Raw genomic sequence first — 16,845 nt, 5'->3', positions numbered from 1 at the left:
AAGTTCCTAGACGCTGGATTTCTTTTTTTCTGAGCACACAACTCGAGGACAGGTGTGGCCCTGTTTTTGGAAGAAAGCAGCCATGTTTTTTTTATTTCAAATGAGCATGATGATAGAGCTAAAAGCAGCAGCGTGGATATGAAATGTTCTCACCTTGACTTTATAATAACCATCACATGAGGAATCTGCTGTCTGGTTCATAAATGTTTTTCCCTTCTTATGTGTGAACACATCCCAAATACTCTGTCCTTTTCCGTCCTTGTCCCATGCTCCTTCAGTTTGGTATGCTGAGCTGCCCACTCCCCACATGAAAGCTGTATGGTAGAGATTCACAGTCACATAGTGCAGGCAGGAGCAAGCGAGGGGTGGACAAAGTAGGCAGTTGCCTAGTGCAACATTGAAGGGGGCAGCACAATTTATGCATTTCCAAAAATGTTCTACCGTTATATTTCCGCTGCTATTCAATTTCCCTATATGAAAAAGAACATTAGGGATTTTTTAGTTAAATTTCCAGCTATCATGCTGATTTTCTGGGACAAAAAAAAAATCACCAAAAAAGCTTGTCTTACCATTGAGTACTGGTTATGTGCTTGCCACAAGTAGAAGATGCAGGACTAAAAACTTACTGGGTGGAAAGGTGCCGTAATAAAAGGATCCCCTTTCGGTCTGTGTCCACTGAAATTCCTCCTCGCTACACAGTGCCAGGAACAGCAGCTGAGCAACAAAGATCACTGGAAACATCCTTCTGATGGTGGATCACAGGATCTCTTTACTGCAGATGTTTCAGTTATTCCATGTCTGAGATATTAAAAGACAGTTTAGATAAATGACATAAATTCTTGATTTATATTCATGGATTCAACGTAGATTTTGATAATTTATGATATCTTGAAACTTCAGTACTCTGTCAATCTTTTTAGAAAAATTATTGAAAAGTTGTTACGGTTTTGCCGCATTACAAGGATCACTGAATAGTAGTGGGAACTGTGACCGGAAAAGGCAATGAATTTAAATGTTTTTTCAGAAATGACCACCATCTGATGAGTATGGAGCCTTCTCAGTCTCCCCTGATAAAAGATGTCAGGGAGAAGGTACTGTCCAGGCAGGTTAATTTAAAACGCCTGATTATTCTGTTTCCACAGGAGTCAAGCTACCACTTGAGATGACTGGCAGCGACTTAGGCTACTTTCACACTAGCGTCGTACTCGACCCGTCGCAGTGCGTCGGGCCGATGTACCGACGCTAGCAGTGAATGCGCCGCACAACGGGGGCAGCGGATGCATTTTTCCAGCGCATCAGCCGCCCCATTGTGAGGGGCGGGGAGGTGGGGGCGGAGTTCCAGCTGCGCATGTGCGGTCGGAAATGGCGGTCTGTCGGCAGCAAAAAAGTTACATGTAACGTTTTTTGCAGCCGACGGTCCGCCACAACACGGCGCAACCGTCGCAAAGTGTGGCAAAGCATCGCAATGCGACGCTAATGCAAATCAATGGTCAAAAAATGCATCCTGCAAGCACTTTTGCAGGATGCGTTTTTACAACCAAACGACACATAGCGACGTGCAGTGCACGACGCTAGTGTGAAAGTAGCCTTACTCTCCATTTACAAAAAAAAAAAAAAAAGAAGAACATTCAACTGAGCCCAGCACACTTATGTGTGGAGGAGTAGAGAAAGAGCTGTTGGCCAAGAAAGCATTTATGCACTTTTCTTCTCAGGCTATTTATAGAGTTTTTCAAGGTGGTCAAAAACTACAAATTTTTCCTAGTGGAAATCACTTCATGAACCTCCCTATTTTTTTAGAGAAGTTTTTCTGTTTCCGAAAGCAGGTTTGAAGACGCATTTTAGAAGAGCTTTTTTTTGTCTCCTACAGCATTTTTTTTCTTTTTTTTTGCAGCCTTTTCATTGGGCTCTGCCTAGTTTGGAGGACTCCATCAAGAGCCATTTCAAAGGAGTGACAGGCATTTTTTTTACCAGGTGTTTTTACACCACCTGAAGCAGAAAAAAAAATCAAAACACTCAGCGTATGTGGTTTTACAATAGAAACTGTTCAAATAAACATTATGCACATAACCTTAGGTATATGGGAGCCTTAAAGGGAGTCTGTCAGTAGGATAAACCATCCTAAGCCATCTTTATGGGCATGTAAGTCATAGGAAGCTGAATAAAATGATACCTTGATATCTGTGATCTGATGTCTTATTACAGAGAAACAATAAAGCAGAAGAGAAACGGAGTTTCATGTCCAAAAACATTTAAATATTTTATTAAATTACAAAAAACTTTTTTTTATCAATAATTTCCAAATACATAAAAAATGTATAAAGATAAAAATATCAAACATTAGAGGAGTAGGGGTAGCACAGACAAAAAAACGGTGCAGGAAACGGTCAGATGCCAAATGCCTAGACAAATCACTTGCATTGTGCACAGTATAACATAGGTATAAATGCGGGGGGCGTATAGTAGAATATGTATCAATCAGTCCGCCCCCTGAGGAAGCAAGCTGACGCGAAACGTGCGTTGGGGCAACGGTGTGGTCCGGTCGTGGTGCCAATTACATGGGTAAGAGTCCGGGGGGAGGGTCTACGGTTTAGACATATGAGATATGAGTCTGTGTACAGGGCTCATGACATTGATACATATTCTACTATACGCCCCCCGCATTTATACCTATGTTATACTGTGCACAATGCAAGTGATTTGTCTAGGCATTTGGCATCTGACCGTTTCCTGCACCGTTTTTTTGTCTGTGCTACCCCTACTCCTCTAATGTTTGATATTTTTACCTTTATACATGTTTTATGTATTTGGAAATTATTGATAAAAAAAAGTTTTTGGTAATTTAATAAAATATTTAAATGTTTTTGGACATGAAACTCCGTTTCTCTTCTGCTTTATTGTATCGGTTTTAGGAGTGTCCTTACCATACTAAACATGTCCTCCTGGTAGTCTCCCCCACTGAGGTTGTGAGCATGCGGAGGAACGTGTTGTTGTTTTCTTTCATTTTGGGTCTTTTCTACCACCTTATTACAGAGAAATCCACGTTTTGCTTAATAAGTAAATGAGCTGTTCCAGGCTATGGGCTGGACACCGATCTGTACGAGAATCTGCCTCCAGAGATTATTATTAATAAAAAGAGCCGTTACCAGTGTGATGTGTAATGGCCGCTCTCTCCTCTCCTGATCTCACTGCAGAGCTGTGTGTGATTATACCTGACACATCTGCAGGTTCCTCTCAGCTTCAGCTTCCATCTCACAGGCACAGTGCTGTAATACAGCAGAGCTGTGAGAGCTGCAGCAAATGTGTTTGTAAGGAGACAACGTTCAGTTCTACTGCCCTGTGTTAATTGCATGTCTCATACTGGCAATGTCTCCTTCCATTTAAAACAAGCTCTGGAGACAGATTCTCAGGCAGATCAGCATCCTCTCCATAACCCTGAACAGCTCATTTATATATAAGAAAAACATGGATTTCTCTGGAATAAAACACTGGATCTCATATTTCAAGGTATCATCTTTTTCAGCTTCATATAGCCGACATGCCCATACAGACGGCTTAGGATTAATGCTACTGGCAGATTCCCCTTTAAGATTTATTTACATTCATGCTTTTTAGTTTATGATTTTTAGGCAATATGTTTAATTTTAAAATAAAGCCATTTTTTTAAAAAAAGCTAATTCAAGGATACTATGGAGAAATTTTTCATTCTTGATCAAGAGCTGGAATAAGGGGCAATTAATTTGTTAAGCATAGATTGAAATAGATTTCATCTGCAAGCATATATTGAGGGGGCACCATAGGACAAAGTCCATGGGTTCCAACCTCGGCCTACGTTACACACAGACCCATTAATAGAAGAAAAAGCAGTAGGCCATAAAGAGGTGATCACCATGAGACTTAAACATGGTATGTAAATTTTACTGGGTACAAAAGAACACAAACAACACTAAAAGCATTAAAATAGTCATACATGTACTTGACACAAATGTAACACAAGCTCCTAACGAAGCTCAAACCTGCCCCCAGATAACCAGTGTGTGCTGGCTAAATTATAAAGGTATAAACAGCATACCAGCACAAGTGTACGGCACAATCCCTAATAATATGAAAGTGCAAATGCATACTTAAACATCAAACTCCTAACCCTCTATGTCCTAAACAACATTGCATGAATAACAAGCTATGTATCGCTGAAAAAATACCAGCCCCAGAATAAGGTTCCAGGAGGCCCCAAAAACAGAGGCACTACACAGAGATAGAAAGGGTAGTGAACAATGATGTATATGATTAATGATCATAAATGGTCAAAAAATAATAAAGTACAAGAGATGCTGAAAGGGATGCCAATACAAAATATACCGTATACCTATAGAGTGTCCATGAAAAATATCATGCACACGCCATGATACAGACATGCACAGCACACATGGAATCATGTAAGGCAGGCAGGACCCAACGCTGTCGCCACTCACGGTGGCTTCATCTGCAATATATGACAATTTTCTAGCATTCAATATAGCAAACCTGTAAATTGTCTCTTCAGAGAGGAAGAGGACTTGAACTCTAAGGGTCCCTTTCCACTTGCGAGATAAAAAACGGTCCGTAATCTGGACCGAAAAAACGGATGGAACGTATGCGATTTTCATGCGAGTGTCATGCGAGTACAATGCGATTTTTAATCGCATCATCCGTTTTTTATAATCGCATCATCCGTATGACATCCGTATTACTGTCCGATTTGTACGCACCGGTGTCCTTTGAAAAGCCGGCAATTCAGCGCAGTGTACAGTAAAATCACACTGACAGGTTAGAATAGACTAGATATATACACATAGAATAGGTATATATACATATATATATGTCAGTGAGACACCTATATATGTATATTTATATTTAATGCAGCGCAAGATAGCATAAAAGCCGCTAATTCAATTGCCGGCTTTTAATTTCTCCTTCCCAAACCCGACAGGATATGAGACATGGTTTACATACAGTAAACCATCTCATATCCCCCTTTTTTTTGCATATTCCACACTACTAATGTTAGTAGTGTGTATGTGCAAAATTTCAGCGCTGTAGCTATTAAATTTAAGGGTTAACTCGCGGAAAAAATTGGCGTGGGCTCCCGCGCAATTTTCTCTGCCAGAGCGGTAAAGCCAGTGACTGAGGGCAGATATTAATAGCCAGGAGAGGGTCCATGGTTATTGGCCCCCCCGTGGCTAAAAACATCTGCCCCCAGCCACCCCAGAAAAGGCACATCTGGAAGATGCGCCTATTCTGGCACTTGGCCACTCTCTTCCCACTCCCTGTAGCGGTGGGATATGGGGTAATGAAGGGTTAATGCCACCTTGCTATTGGAAGGTGACATTAAGCCAGATTAATAATGGAGAGGCGTCAATTATGACACCTATCCATTATTAATCCAATTGTAGGAAAGGGTTAAAAAACACACACACACACATGATTACAAAGTAGTTTAATGAAATAAAGACAGCGGTTGTTGTAATAATTTATTGCTCTCTCAATCCATCAGGAACACCCTCGCTTGGCAACATAATAAACGCACAAGATACATACCCTCAGATGTCCGATCATGTCCCACGATGTAATCCATCTGAAGGGGTTAACTAATATTACAGGCAGGAGCCCTGCAAATGCAGCTGTGCTCCGTGCTTGTAATTCCCCTGCGAATGAATGAAATGTAGGTCATTGACCTACATTTCCCTCAGTCGCGGTGATGCGCCCCCTGGTGGATGTCCTCATATGACCTGGAGCGTGGGAAAAAGTTCCCAGGCTGCAGTTCATGAGAACATCCACCAGAGGGCGCCTCACCGCGACTCAATGTAAGTACAGATCCTGCTTTCCTTTCAGCACCCGGGGATTACAGGCACCAGTGAGTGGTTTATCGCAGCTCGTGCCTGTAATATTAGTTAACCCCTTCAGATGGATTACCTCGTGGGACATGATCGGACATCAGAAGGTATGTATCTTGTGCGGTTATTATGTTGCCAAGCGAGGGTTTCCTGATGGATTGAGAGAGCAATAAATTATTACAACAACCGCTGTGTTTATTTCATTAAACTACTTTTAAATCATGTGTGTGTGTGTGTTTTTTAACCCTTTCCTACAATTGGATTAATAATGGATAGGTGTCATAATTGACGCCTCTCCATTATTAATCTGGCTTAATGTCACCTTCCAATAGCAAGGTGGCATTAACCCTTCATTACCCCATATCCCACCGCTACAGGGAGTGGGAAGAGAGTGGCCAAGTGCCAGAATAGGCGCATCTTCCAGATGTGCCTCTTCTGGGGTGGCTGGGGGCAGATGTTTTTAGCCACGGGGGGGCCAATAACCATGGACCCTCTCCTGGCTATTAATATCTGCCCTCAGTCACTGGCTTTACCACTCTGGCGGAGAAAATTGCGCGGGAGCCCACGCCAATTTTTTCCGCCATTTAACCCTTTATTTCAGCAGCTACAGCGCTGAAATTTTGCACATACACACTACTAACATTAGTAATGTGGAATATGCAAAAAAAAGGGGATATGAGATGGTTTACTGTATGAAAACCATGTCTCATATCCTGTCGGGTTTGTGCAGGAGAAATGAGAAGCCGGCAATTGAATTAGCGGCTTTAATGCTATCTAGTGCTGCATTAAATATAAATATACATATATAGGTGTCTCACTGACATATATATATGTATATATACACATTCTATGTGTATATATCTACTCTATTCTAACCTGTCAGTGTGATTTTACTGTACACCGCGCTGAATTACCGGCTTTTCAAAGGACACCGGTGCGTAAAAATCGGACAGAACTCGCATGGTGCGAGTGCTGTGCGATTTTTTTCTCGCACCCATTGACTTGCATTGGCGAGTCTCGTCCGAGAATCGCAGCAATACGCAGCACGCTGCGATTTTTTTCTCAGCCGATCCAGATTTTTCTCAGTCCGATTTCGGCTGAGAAAAAAATCGCAAATCAAAAGACACCTATTAACTAACATTGGTCCGAGTGCAATCCGATTTTTTATCGGATTGCACGCGTCCGTTTTCCTCGCAAGTGGAAAGGGACCCTAATGCTACTTATTGGAAGTAGCAATCCTAAAACTCAATATCAACCCTTTAACCCCAGTCAGAGGCTTTCACCTAGCTAAATCCCCACCTCATGATTTGCACTACGGAGGGGCAATATCCCAAAACACATGTCTGCAAATTGAGATTCTGGTGTTGGCTTTTATCCAAAGTCCTGTGGCAAGGCTAATTGCCGGGTGGATATTTGTTTTTTAGGATTGCTACTTCCTATAGGTGGCACTAGAGTTCAAGTCCGCTTCCTCTCTGAAGAATCAATTTGCCTAATTTCCCAGAGGAGCATTGCATGGACTACAAGTCTCTTTACTCTGGCATGTCAGGCATGCCACTCGCCACAAGGAGAGATGGTACCCCTTAGGCTTCTAGTAAACTTATCTACTACTTTCAAGAACCGTGACAGGGAATGTGCAAAAGAGCAAAAAGTCACAAATTTTAGCACAAATACCTCGCACACATAATTTTGTTACTTTTGATGCCAGAAAAATGGCCTAAAGGGAAAGATGTATTTCTATAGATTGTATCTCTATAGATAAAGTTACTAAACAAGTGTAAAAAGTTTTATGTTATAAACAATTACAAGCAAAATGATTATTAGCGGATCAATGTAAGAATGAGGGAACACATCTTTTAAATCCAGCGGCTCTTAGTTCGATAAGTTTGAGGAATGTACTTACCTTATTGATGTCCATGAGATTACAAAGCTCTCATTACATGTTTCCACCTGACCTCCTGTGGGTAATGTATGCAGTCTGAAATACAGAAATGTCTGTGAATTTTTAATCTCTTTCAGGATTATCAAGGGTAATGGAATAATTAATCTTTTTAGTGACTTTTGCCAAGAGCTCATTTCCTAACAAAGAATTGGGTTAAGATGTCAGGACTTCTAAACTGAACTACTGTACCATGAAACGTTTGATGTAAGAAAAAGGAGTTGATGATTTAGGGAAATCCCATATAAATTATATTACTACGTGTATGCAGGTAACATTGGGGGTAGTGGTTTTAAAATGAATTTCCTTGATGGGATTATTATGGGCAGTAAGACTTTGCTGTCAAGCTTCTCTTTATACGGCCTTCTAATTTGCACTATTTATAGGACTTTGGCCATTAGTTGTAAGAATCGATAATGCAGCTGGAAAACATTCATATTGCAAAATTTCATGCACTTCACTTCATATTGTGCAGTAGAGTACAGATTTCTTCAATCAGAAGGGTACAACATGGAATGAGGTCTCCATAGAAAAATGTTAACGCACACGTCTTCTTTTGTGCCCGGATCAGTGATCTCTGTGCCTTCCCAGGCAACACAGCCCTGCAGATCATGAGTGGGGCAGGAGATGGACATTATTTAAAAAATGTGGAATTTGCACTTGAGTTCACCAACGTCTTAAGCTCCCCATTCCCTTAACATTAGATAGCTGTTGCCTGAACGATTGTTCGGCTTAAAGCTATCTCCCTTCCACTTCTCCAGAGTACTATGGTGGTGGCTTATCTTCCAGGAAAGATAAGGAGCAATCATTGGAAATTCTTCTCTCCCCGACATCATCTGTTGGGGAAAAGACAAAAGTCTTCCATACACCTTAGGTCGTTGGCCAATCCCACGGAAATCATCAGGTTTGACCAACTTTAGTCTAATGTGTATAGGGGCCTTTAGGCTGAAAACCTTGTTGGAATCTGACTATGCTTTTAGTGCCACTGGCTCTTTTACTAGGTGTAAACAAGTAGCTGAGCTAAATTAATTAGATAAAAATACCTATATTTTTTCAAGGCATTGTGAAATACAGAAACACAAACTTGTCCCCATTAATGTAACTCCATTTCATATATAATTAACTTTTTTATATGATTTTTTAGTACATGTACATGGATGTACTATGGGAAGAAGGCGAGCTGGGGAAGGCAATGTGATGCTAGCAACCTTGGGTCCTGGCATTCATGTGGATGTTACTTTGACACAAACAAACTACCTAAACATTGTACAGATCAATTATATCCCTTCATATAAATGATATTTCCTAATGGTAGGATAATGATTCCTGTTACTCTGCAAAAACTGTTCAGGCACATTTTGAGGAACATGACAAAGAGTTTAATATGGTGACTTGACCTCCAAGTGTCTCAGATCTCAATCCAAACAAACATCTGAGGCATGTGCTCAAAAAAATAAGAAAAAGAAAATAAGGCCCAATCTTACAGCCCAAGGGATCTACTATTCAATATACCACAGGTCACCTTTGGAGATCTTGAAGAGCCCATGTCCCTAGCGAGTCAGACTTATTTGGGGGGAACCAGGTGGACCTACAATATTAAGTCGGTGGTTCTGATGATGGTGGATACCAATAACCTTCAACCTCTGATATATGAAGAACAAATACCTGTAGACCAAAACTTGTGTCAAGTTTAAGGGGTTTTCTCTATATGCACAGTTAGTTGTAAAAAAACAGACTCTGCTTTAGCTATCCTCCCCTGGTCCAGAGCTGTATCTCCATTGCTACCCCAATTTCCATTGTTTTGCTGTAGTAATGATAACATGTCGACATCACTGCAGCCAATCACTGCTGCATTTGGAAGTGCATTTGAACAGCAAGGTGGCTTGTTGTTGAAGGGAAATAGAGAAAAAAAATAAATAAATCTATAAATCTTCAGCATAGCGAGTGTGAGCGAGCTGAGTGTGACCTGAGCGTAAGTGTGGATGGCGGTAAGTGTGACTTGTGATTCAGTGAGGAGGTATTTGGAAGGCCTTTAACAAATACCTGTGTGAATTTGTGTGAGTTGCTGAATTGGGAGTAGCTATATTCACAAGGGGTTAATTTAGGGTGGGCGGTCATAATCAAGGGTTTATAAAGGGCAGCTGTTTGGGGCTCAAGTCCTTTTTGGAAGTGCATTTGAACAGCAAGGTGGCTTGTTATTGAAGGGAAATAGAGAAAAAAAATAAATCTATAAATCTTCAGCATAGCGAGTGTGAGCGAGCTGAGTGTGACCTGAGTGTAAGTGTGGACGGCGGTAAGTGTGACTTGTGATTCAGTGACTTTGGAATCAGGGTGTTTCCAAGGGAGGAATTACTGTCTGTTTTTAATTAATACTTGTATTTATTTTTTATTTAACATTTCTGTGTGGTGCAATCCCCATTAGGAAATGTGCTCCACTATTGTTAATGCCATCCAGTGCACATCTTGCCTCATGTATGCAGTCCTTGATCAGCCGGTCGAGGGTGCATACTGCTGTGCCAGATGTGAGCACGTTGTGCATTTGGAATCCCAGATTCTGGATCTAAATGTGCAGCTGGGAACACTGAGATCCATAGACAATATGGAGAGGAGTCTTCTGCTCACAGAGCAGACGCTCAATGGGATAGATGAGGAGGGGGATGGTAGGATGGAGCTGCAGGACAGTGAAGTAGGTAGCTGGGTGACATTCAGAAAGCGGGGTAGAGGGAAGAGTGCCAGGGAGGCTAGTCCTGATCTGGCTCATTCCAATAAGTTTGCTAAGTTGGCAGATGAGGGGGGTGCCAGTACAGGGGTAGCACTGCTGCAGCCAGGCATGTCCTCTGAAAGCCGGAGGAGTGACTGCTCCAGTAAGGGGGGAAATAGGAGAGCAGGGCAGGCCAGACAGGTGCTGGTAGTGGGGGACTCAATTATTAGGGGAACAGATAGGGCAATCTGTCACAAAGACAGGGATCATCGAACGGTGTGCTGCCTACCTGGCACTCGAGTCCGACACATCGCTGATCGGGTGGACAGATTACTGGGAGGGGCTGGTGAGGACCCAGCGGTCATTGTGCACATTGGCACAAATGACAAAGTTAGAGGTAGGTGGAAGGTCCTTAAAGATTATTTCAGGGAATTAGGTTGCAAGCTGAAAGCAAGGACCTCCAACGTGGTATTTTCCGAAATACTGACTGTACCACGTGCCACGCCAGAGAGGCAACGGGAGATTAGGGAGGTTAATAAGTGGCTCAAGAATTGGTGTAGGAAGGAGGGGTTTGGGTTCCTGCAGAACTGGGCCGACTTCTCAGTTGGCTACAGGCTCTATGCTAGGGACGGGCTGCACCTCAATGGGGAAGGTGCAGCTGTGCTGGGGGAGAAAATGGTAAGAAGGTTGGAGGAGTGTTTAAACTAGGGATTGGGGGGGAGGGTATTCATTTTATAGGAGGGGAAGATAGTGCAGATAGAGACCTGGGCACAAATAAGGAAGTTGGGGGTGGTGGTGGCATGGGGGGTGGGGTTAGAACAGTTAGTAATTTAAGAAAGAATAGAGGTACACAGAGGAACATCAAGTGCATGTATACTAATGCCAGAAGCCTCGCCAACAAAATGGATGAATTAGAACTAATGTTGTTGGAACATAATTATGATATGGTGGGGATATCTGAAACATGGCTGGATGAGAGCCATGACTGGGCTGTTAACTTGCAGGGCTATAGCCTTTTCAGAAATGACCATACAGATAAGCGTGGGGGTGGGGTGTGTCTGTATGTAAAATCGACCTTAAAACCCATCCTGCGTGATAATATAGGTGAATCTAATGAAAATGTAGAGTCCCTGTGGGTGGAGATAAGGGGAGGGGGAAAAAATAATAAATTACTGATAGGGGTTTGTTATAAATCTCCAAAAATAATGGAATCAATGGAGAAAATCCTCGTAAAGCAAATAGATGAAGCTGCGACTCAAGGAGAAGTCATTATTATGGGGGACTTCAACTACCCTGAAATAGATTGGGGAACAGAAACCTGCAGTTCCAGTAAAGGTAATCGGTTATTGACAACTATGAGAGACAATTACCTTTCATAACTGGTTCAGGACCCAACAAGAAGGGGGGCACTGCTAGACCTAATATTAACCAACAGGCCAGACCGCATATCAAATATAAGGGTTGGGGGTCACTTGGGGAATAGTGATCACAAAATAATAAGTTTTCATGTCTCCTTTAATAAGATGTGTAGTAGAGGGGTGACAAGGACACTAAACTTCAGGAGGGCAAATTTCCAACGTTTGAGAGAGGATCTTGGTGCAATTAACTGGGACGATATCCTGAGACATAAAAGTACACAAAGAAAATGGGAGACGTTTATTAGCATCCTGGATAGGACCTGTGCACAGTATATACCGTATGGGAATAAACATACTAGAAATAGGAGGAAACCAATATGGCTAAATAAAGCTGTAAGGGGTGCAATAAGTGACAAAAAGAAAGCATTTAGGGAATTAAAGGAAGTAGGTAGTGAGGAGGCATTAAATAAATACAAAAAATTAAATAAATTCTGTAAAAAGCAAATCAAGGCAGCAAAGATTGAGACAGAGAGACTCATTGCTAGAGAGAGCAAAAATAACCCCAAAATATTCTTTAACTACATAAATAGTAAGAAACCAAAAAATGATAGTGTTGGCCCCCTTAAAAATAGTCTGGGTGAAATGGTGGATGAGGATGAGGAAAAAGCCAATATGCTAAATGACTTTTTTTCATCAGTATTTACAAAAGAAAATCCCATGGCAGCCAATATGACTAGTGATAAAAATTCCCAATTAAATGTTACCTGCTTAACCCAGCAGGAAGTACGGCGGCGTCTAAAAATCACAAAAATTGACAAATCTCCGGGTCCGGATGGGATACACCCCCGAGTACTGCAGGAATTAAGTACAGTCATTGATAGACCATTATTTTTAATCTTTAAAGAGCCCATAATAACAGGGTCTGTACCACAGGACTGGCGTATAGCAAATGTGGTGCCAATATTCAAAAAGGGGACAAAAACTGAACTCGGAAATTATAGGCCAGTAAGCTTAACCTCTACTGTGGGTAAAATCCTGGAGGGCATTCTAAGGGATGCTATACTGGAGTATCTGAAGAAGAATAACCTCATGACCCAGTATCAGCGCGGGTTTACTAGGGACCGTTCATGTCAGACTAATTTGATCAGCTTCTATGAAGAGGTAAGTTCCGGACTGGACCAAGGGAACCCAGTGGATGTAGTGTATATGGACTTTTCAAAAGCTTTTGATACGGTGCCACACAAAAGGTTGTTACATAAAATGAGAATAATGGGGATAGGGGAAAATATGTGTAAGTGGATTGAGAGCTGGCTCAGGGATAGGAAACAAAGGGTGGTTATTAATGGCGTACACTCGGACTGGGTCGCGGTTAGTAGTGGGGTACCACAGGGGTCAGTATTGGGCCCTCTTCTTTTTAACATATTTATTAATGACCTTGTAGGGGGCATTCAGAGTAGAATTTCAATATTTGCAGATGACACTAAACTCTGCAGGGTAATCAATACAGAGGAGGACAATTTTATATTACAGGATGATTTGTGTAAACTAGAAGCTTGGGCTGATAAATGGCAAATGAGCTTTAATAGGGATAAATGTAAGGTCATGCACTTGGGTAGAAGTAATATAATGTATAACTATGTGCTTAATTCTAAAATTCTGGGCAAAACCGTCAATGAAAAAGACCTGGGTGTATGGGTGGATGACAAACTCATATTCAGTGGCCAGTGTCAGGCAGCTGCTTCTAAGGCAAATAAAATAATGGGATGCATTAAAAGAGGCATAGATGCTCATGAGGAGAACATAATTCTACCTCTATACAAGTCACTAGTTCGACCACACTTAGAATACTGTGCACAGTTCTGGTCTCCGGTGTATAAGAAAGACATAGCTGAACTAGAGCGGGTGCAGAGAAGAGCGACCAAGGTTATTAGAGGACTGGGGGGTCTGCAATACCAAGATAGGTTATTACACTTGGGGCTATTTAGTTTGGAAAAACGAAGGCTAAGGGGTGATCTTATGTTAATGTATAAATATATGAGGGGACAGTACAAAGACCTTTCTGATGATCTTTTTAATCATAGATCGGTGACAGGGACAAGGGGGCATCCTCTACGTCTGGAGGAAAGAAGGTTTAAGCATAATAACAGACGCAGATTCTTTTCTGTAAGAGCAGTGAGACTATGGAACTCTCTGCCGTATGATGTTGTAATGAGTGATTCATTACTTAAATTTAAGAGGGGACTGGATACGTTTCTGGAAAAGTATAATGTTACAGGGTATATATATTAGATTCCTTGATAAGGCGTTGATCCAGGGAACTAGTCTGATTGCCGTATGTGGGGTCGGGAAGGAATTTTTTTCCCCATGGTGGAGCTTACTGTTTGCCACATGGGTTTTTTTTGCCTTCCCCTGGATCAACATGTTAGGGCATGTTAGGCTATGGGTTGAACTAGATGGACTTAAAGTCTTCCTTCAACCTTAATAACTATGTAAGTAACTGAGGTTAGTGGCTTGTGCTGTCTACATCGACAGAGTAGCTGCAACCAAACAACGGACACCATGGCAGAGGCGGAGACAATTCGCTGAACCCACGGAAGGTGAGTAAACAGTTTGGTTTCTTTACAACATATAATAATAATTTTCCATACGAGCAGCTACACTACCTTATCACATTTTATCAAAATAGTGGTCTAGTAAATGAAGTCAGTATGTGATGAGCATTCACTTACCTGCAATCTTCAGTGATGTCTCCATGCAGTTGTTACCATAAAAATCACATCCAATAAACTGCACCCAAAGCAAACCGTACCACTTCTGCTCTACCTAGCAAATCCCATAGAAGGGTCTCGTTCTTCAGCTGCAGCAAAACCCCAAACAAAACAGAACTATCCAGGCTGGATGAATCAGCTGAAGCCCACAGAATGTAATGCGGAGGATGCTGGGAGGGCTGCATGGACAGTGAAATACAGTAATGGGCTCTCATACTGTCATATCTGTGGTGTCTAATCCCAGATTCCATAAGAAGGGGTTTGAACCTGGAAAGTATACATTTCTATAAAGTTTTGCCAATCTAGTGAAAATGTTTTTTAAAAATAAAAAATAAAATAAAAGCATCAATGATTCCCCACAGCTTCTGCTCCAGTGCTTACATGGTTCTAACTTGGTCGTTTCTAATGCATCAAAATGAACACAAGAAGTAGAGACCAGCATCTATCAAATCACAGTTTTTCACAAGACCTGCAGAGGATCAATGAGGATTAAGATTCCTTCCTTAATTATTTTTAACTAGTCTCTCAAGACAGATCTCAGTCCCATTTTAATTCTCACCGAGTTCTACATGCCATTCCCTTGTATGTCTCCCATGCAGCTGAAAACATCATTTCTGCTTCATATGAGAAGTGGTATAATATGAAACCATAAAACAATAAGCTACAGAGTCCCTTGACACACTATTGTCTATACTGTCTGCATGCTGAGTGTAGAAACTCCATTATATGCTAATTGATGCAGCTTTAGCCTGTCTGTCTGGCTCCTGCTTGTAAGAGCTGACATAGAGAAACCTATCACAAGCGGGAGATGAGAAGACTGTGTGAAACTGCATCACATAGGATACACTAAAACCTAGCAGCATGAGCTGAGACAGCAGTTTTATATCATTGCTGCCATTAGATAGCTAGTCAAAGAGGAAGTGCTCAATACCATATTTATTTAAATTCCATAATCATATGAATGGAGAACCCCTTGAACTTTAACCCCATGACGACATCCGCCTTATATCTAAGCGGGTGCATGGAGCGGGCTCCCGCAGCGAGCTCGCCCCATGCCTGGCAGGTGATGTCTGTGTATTACAGCCAGGACCTGCCACTAGCTTGGAATTTTTTTCCCCTTTTCCAGTACACTATGAAGTAAAATGAATAAGGTCATTTAAAAGTACAACTCGTCATGCAAAAAACAAGCCCTCATATGTCAATGACAACAGAAAAATATAAGAGTTATGGCTCTGGGAAGAAAGGGAGGACAAAACAGAAATGCAAAAAAACATAAATTGGCAATAGCCTAAGGCTTCTTCTACACTTAACGTGTTTTTTTGCGGCCCATATTGCCGCAATTTTCACGGTCTGCCGCAATAACGGACTGCAAAAAACTTGCTGATTGCCATTTTTTGGGTTTCCAGTACTATGGCAAAAGTATTGGAAAAGAAAAAACGGAAAACGCAAAACTAGGAGTCACGGTGCACCGCAAAAACAAGCTTCTGTTGTTTTTGCAGCCCCATTGATTTTCAATGGGGGCCGTGTCCGTAAGCTGTGAAAAATATTGAGTAAATACAGCCCTCACGGCCATACAGTGTACTGGGCTCCATGGAATTATTGCGGAACTTTTTTGCAGCCCCATAGAAATCTATTGGGGTCGCAAAAACGGGACGCAAAACCACGGTAAGTGTAAAAGAACCCTAAAGGGGTTAAGGAGCCAGACATTTTATCCTTTTGAGTTGTTTTTTTTCCTACTGTACCTTTTTTATTTTCTCATCAATATATCTATATGGGGGCTTGTTTTTTTGTAGCACAATTTGTAGTTTTGAATTACCATTCATTTTACCATACAGTGCACAGAAAAAACAGTGGGGTGAAATGTTTTAAAAATGCTCTTTTGCAATTGTTTTTTGGGAGTTTGTTTTTTTTGACATTTATTGTATGCAAAAAATGACCTGTTACCATAATTCTTAAAGTCAGTACAGTTATGGTGATATTAAACTTATACGTTTTTTTATATTTTAGTGGTGACAAAAATTCAAAATATTGCAAAAAAAATTGTGCATCTATTTTCTGAGACCAGTAACTTTTTTATTTTTTTAGGAGCTGAATGAGAACTGAGCTGTAGTTTTTATTGATACAATTTTGGGGTAGATGCAGCATTTGTTATTGCTTTTTTTAAATTTTCTTTAAGGAAGTGCCTCACCTAAAAATCTGCAATTCTGGCATT

At 41.3% G+C, this 16,845-nt stretch overlaps 1 protein-coding gene across 1 annotated transcript in view; it reads right to left on the bottom strand.

Annotated features, from left to right (window-relative positions):
* LCTL (lactase like) overlaps positions 1-15,203 on the bottom strand; it is a 65,960-nt gene extending 50,757 nt beyond the window's left edge. The window contains exons 1-4 of the mRNA XM_077263262.1: positions 14,595-15,203; positions 7,771-7,845; positions 627-798; positions 154-314 (exon numbers count right to left, since the gene is read on the bottom strand). Of these exons, the coding sequence (XP_077119377.1) occupies positions 154-314; positions 627-741 (276 nt within the window). The 5' untranslated portion in view covers positions 742-798; positions 7,771-7,845; positions 14,595-15,203. The remainder of the gene's footprint in view (positions 1-153; positions 315-626; positions 799-7,770; positions 7,846-14,594) is intronic.
* Positions 15,204-16,845: the final 1,642 nt, after the last annotated feature.

The sequence above is a fragment of the Ranitomeya variabilis genome, chromosome 5 (assembly GCF_051348905.1).
Source record: "Ranitomeya variabilis isolate aRanVar5 chromosome 5, aRanVar5.hap1, whole genome shotgun sequence".
Taxonomy (NCBI): Eukaryota; Metazoa; Chordata; class Amphibia; order Anura; family Dendrobatidae; genus Ranitomeya; species Ranitomeya variabilis.
This window is presented reverse-complemented; position numbering and strand designations above follow the sequence as displayed.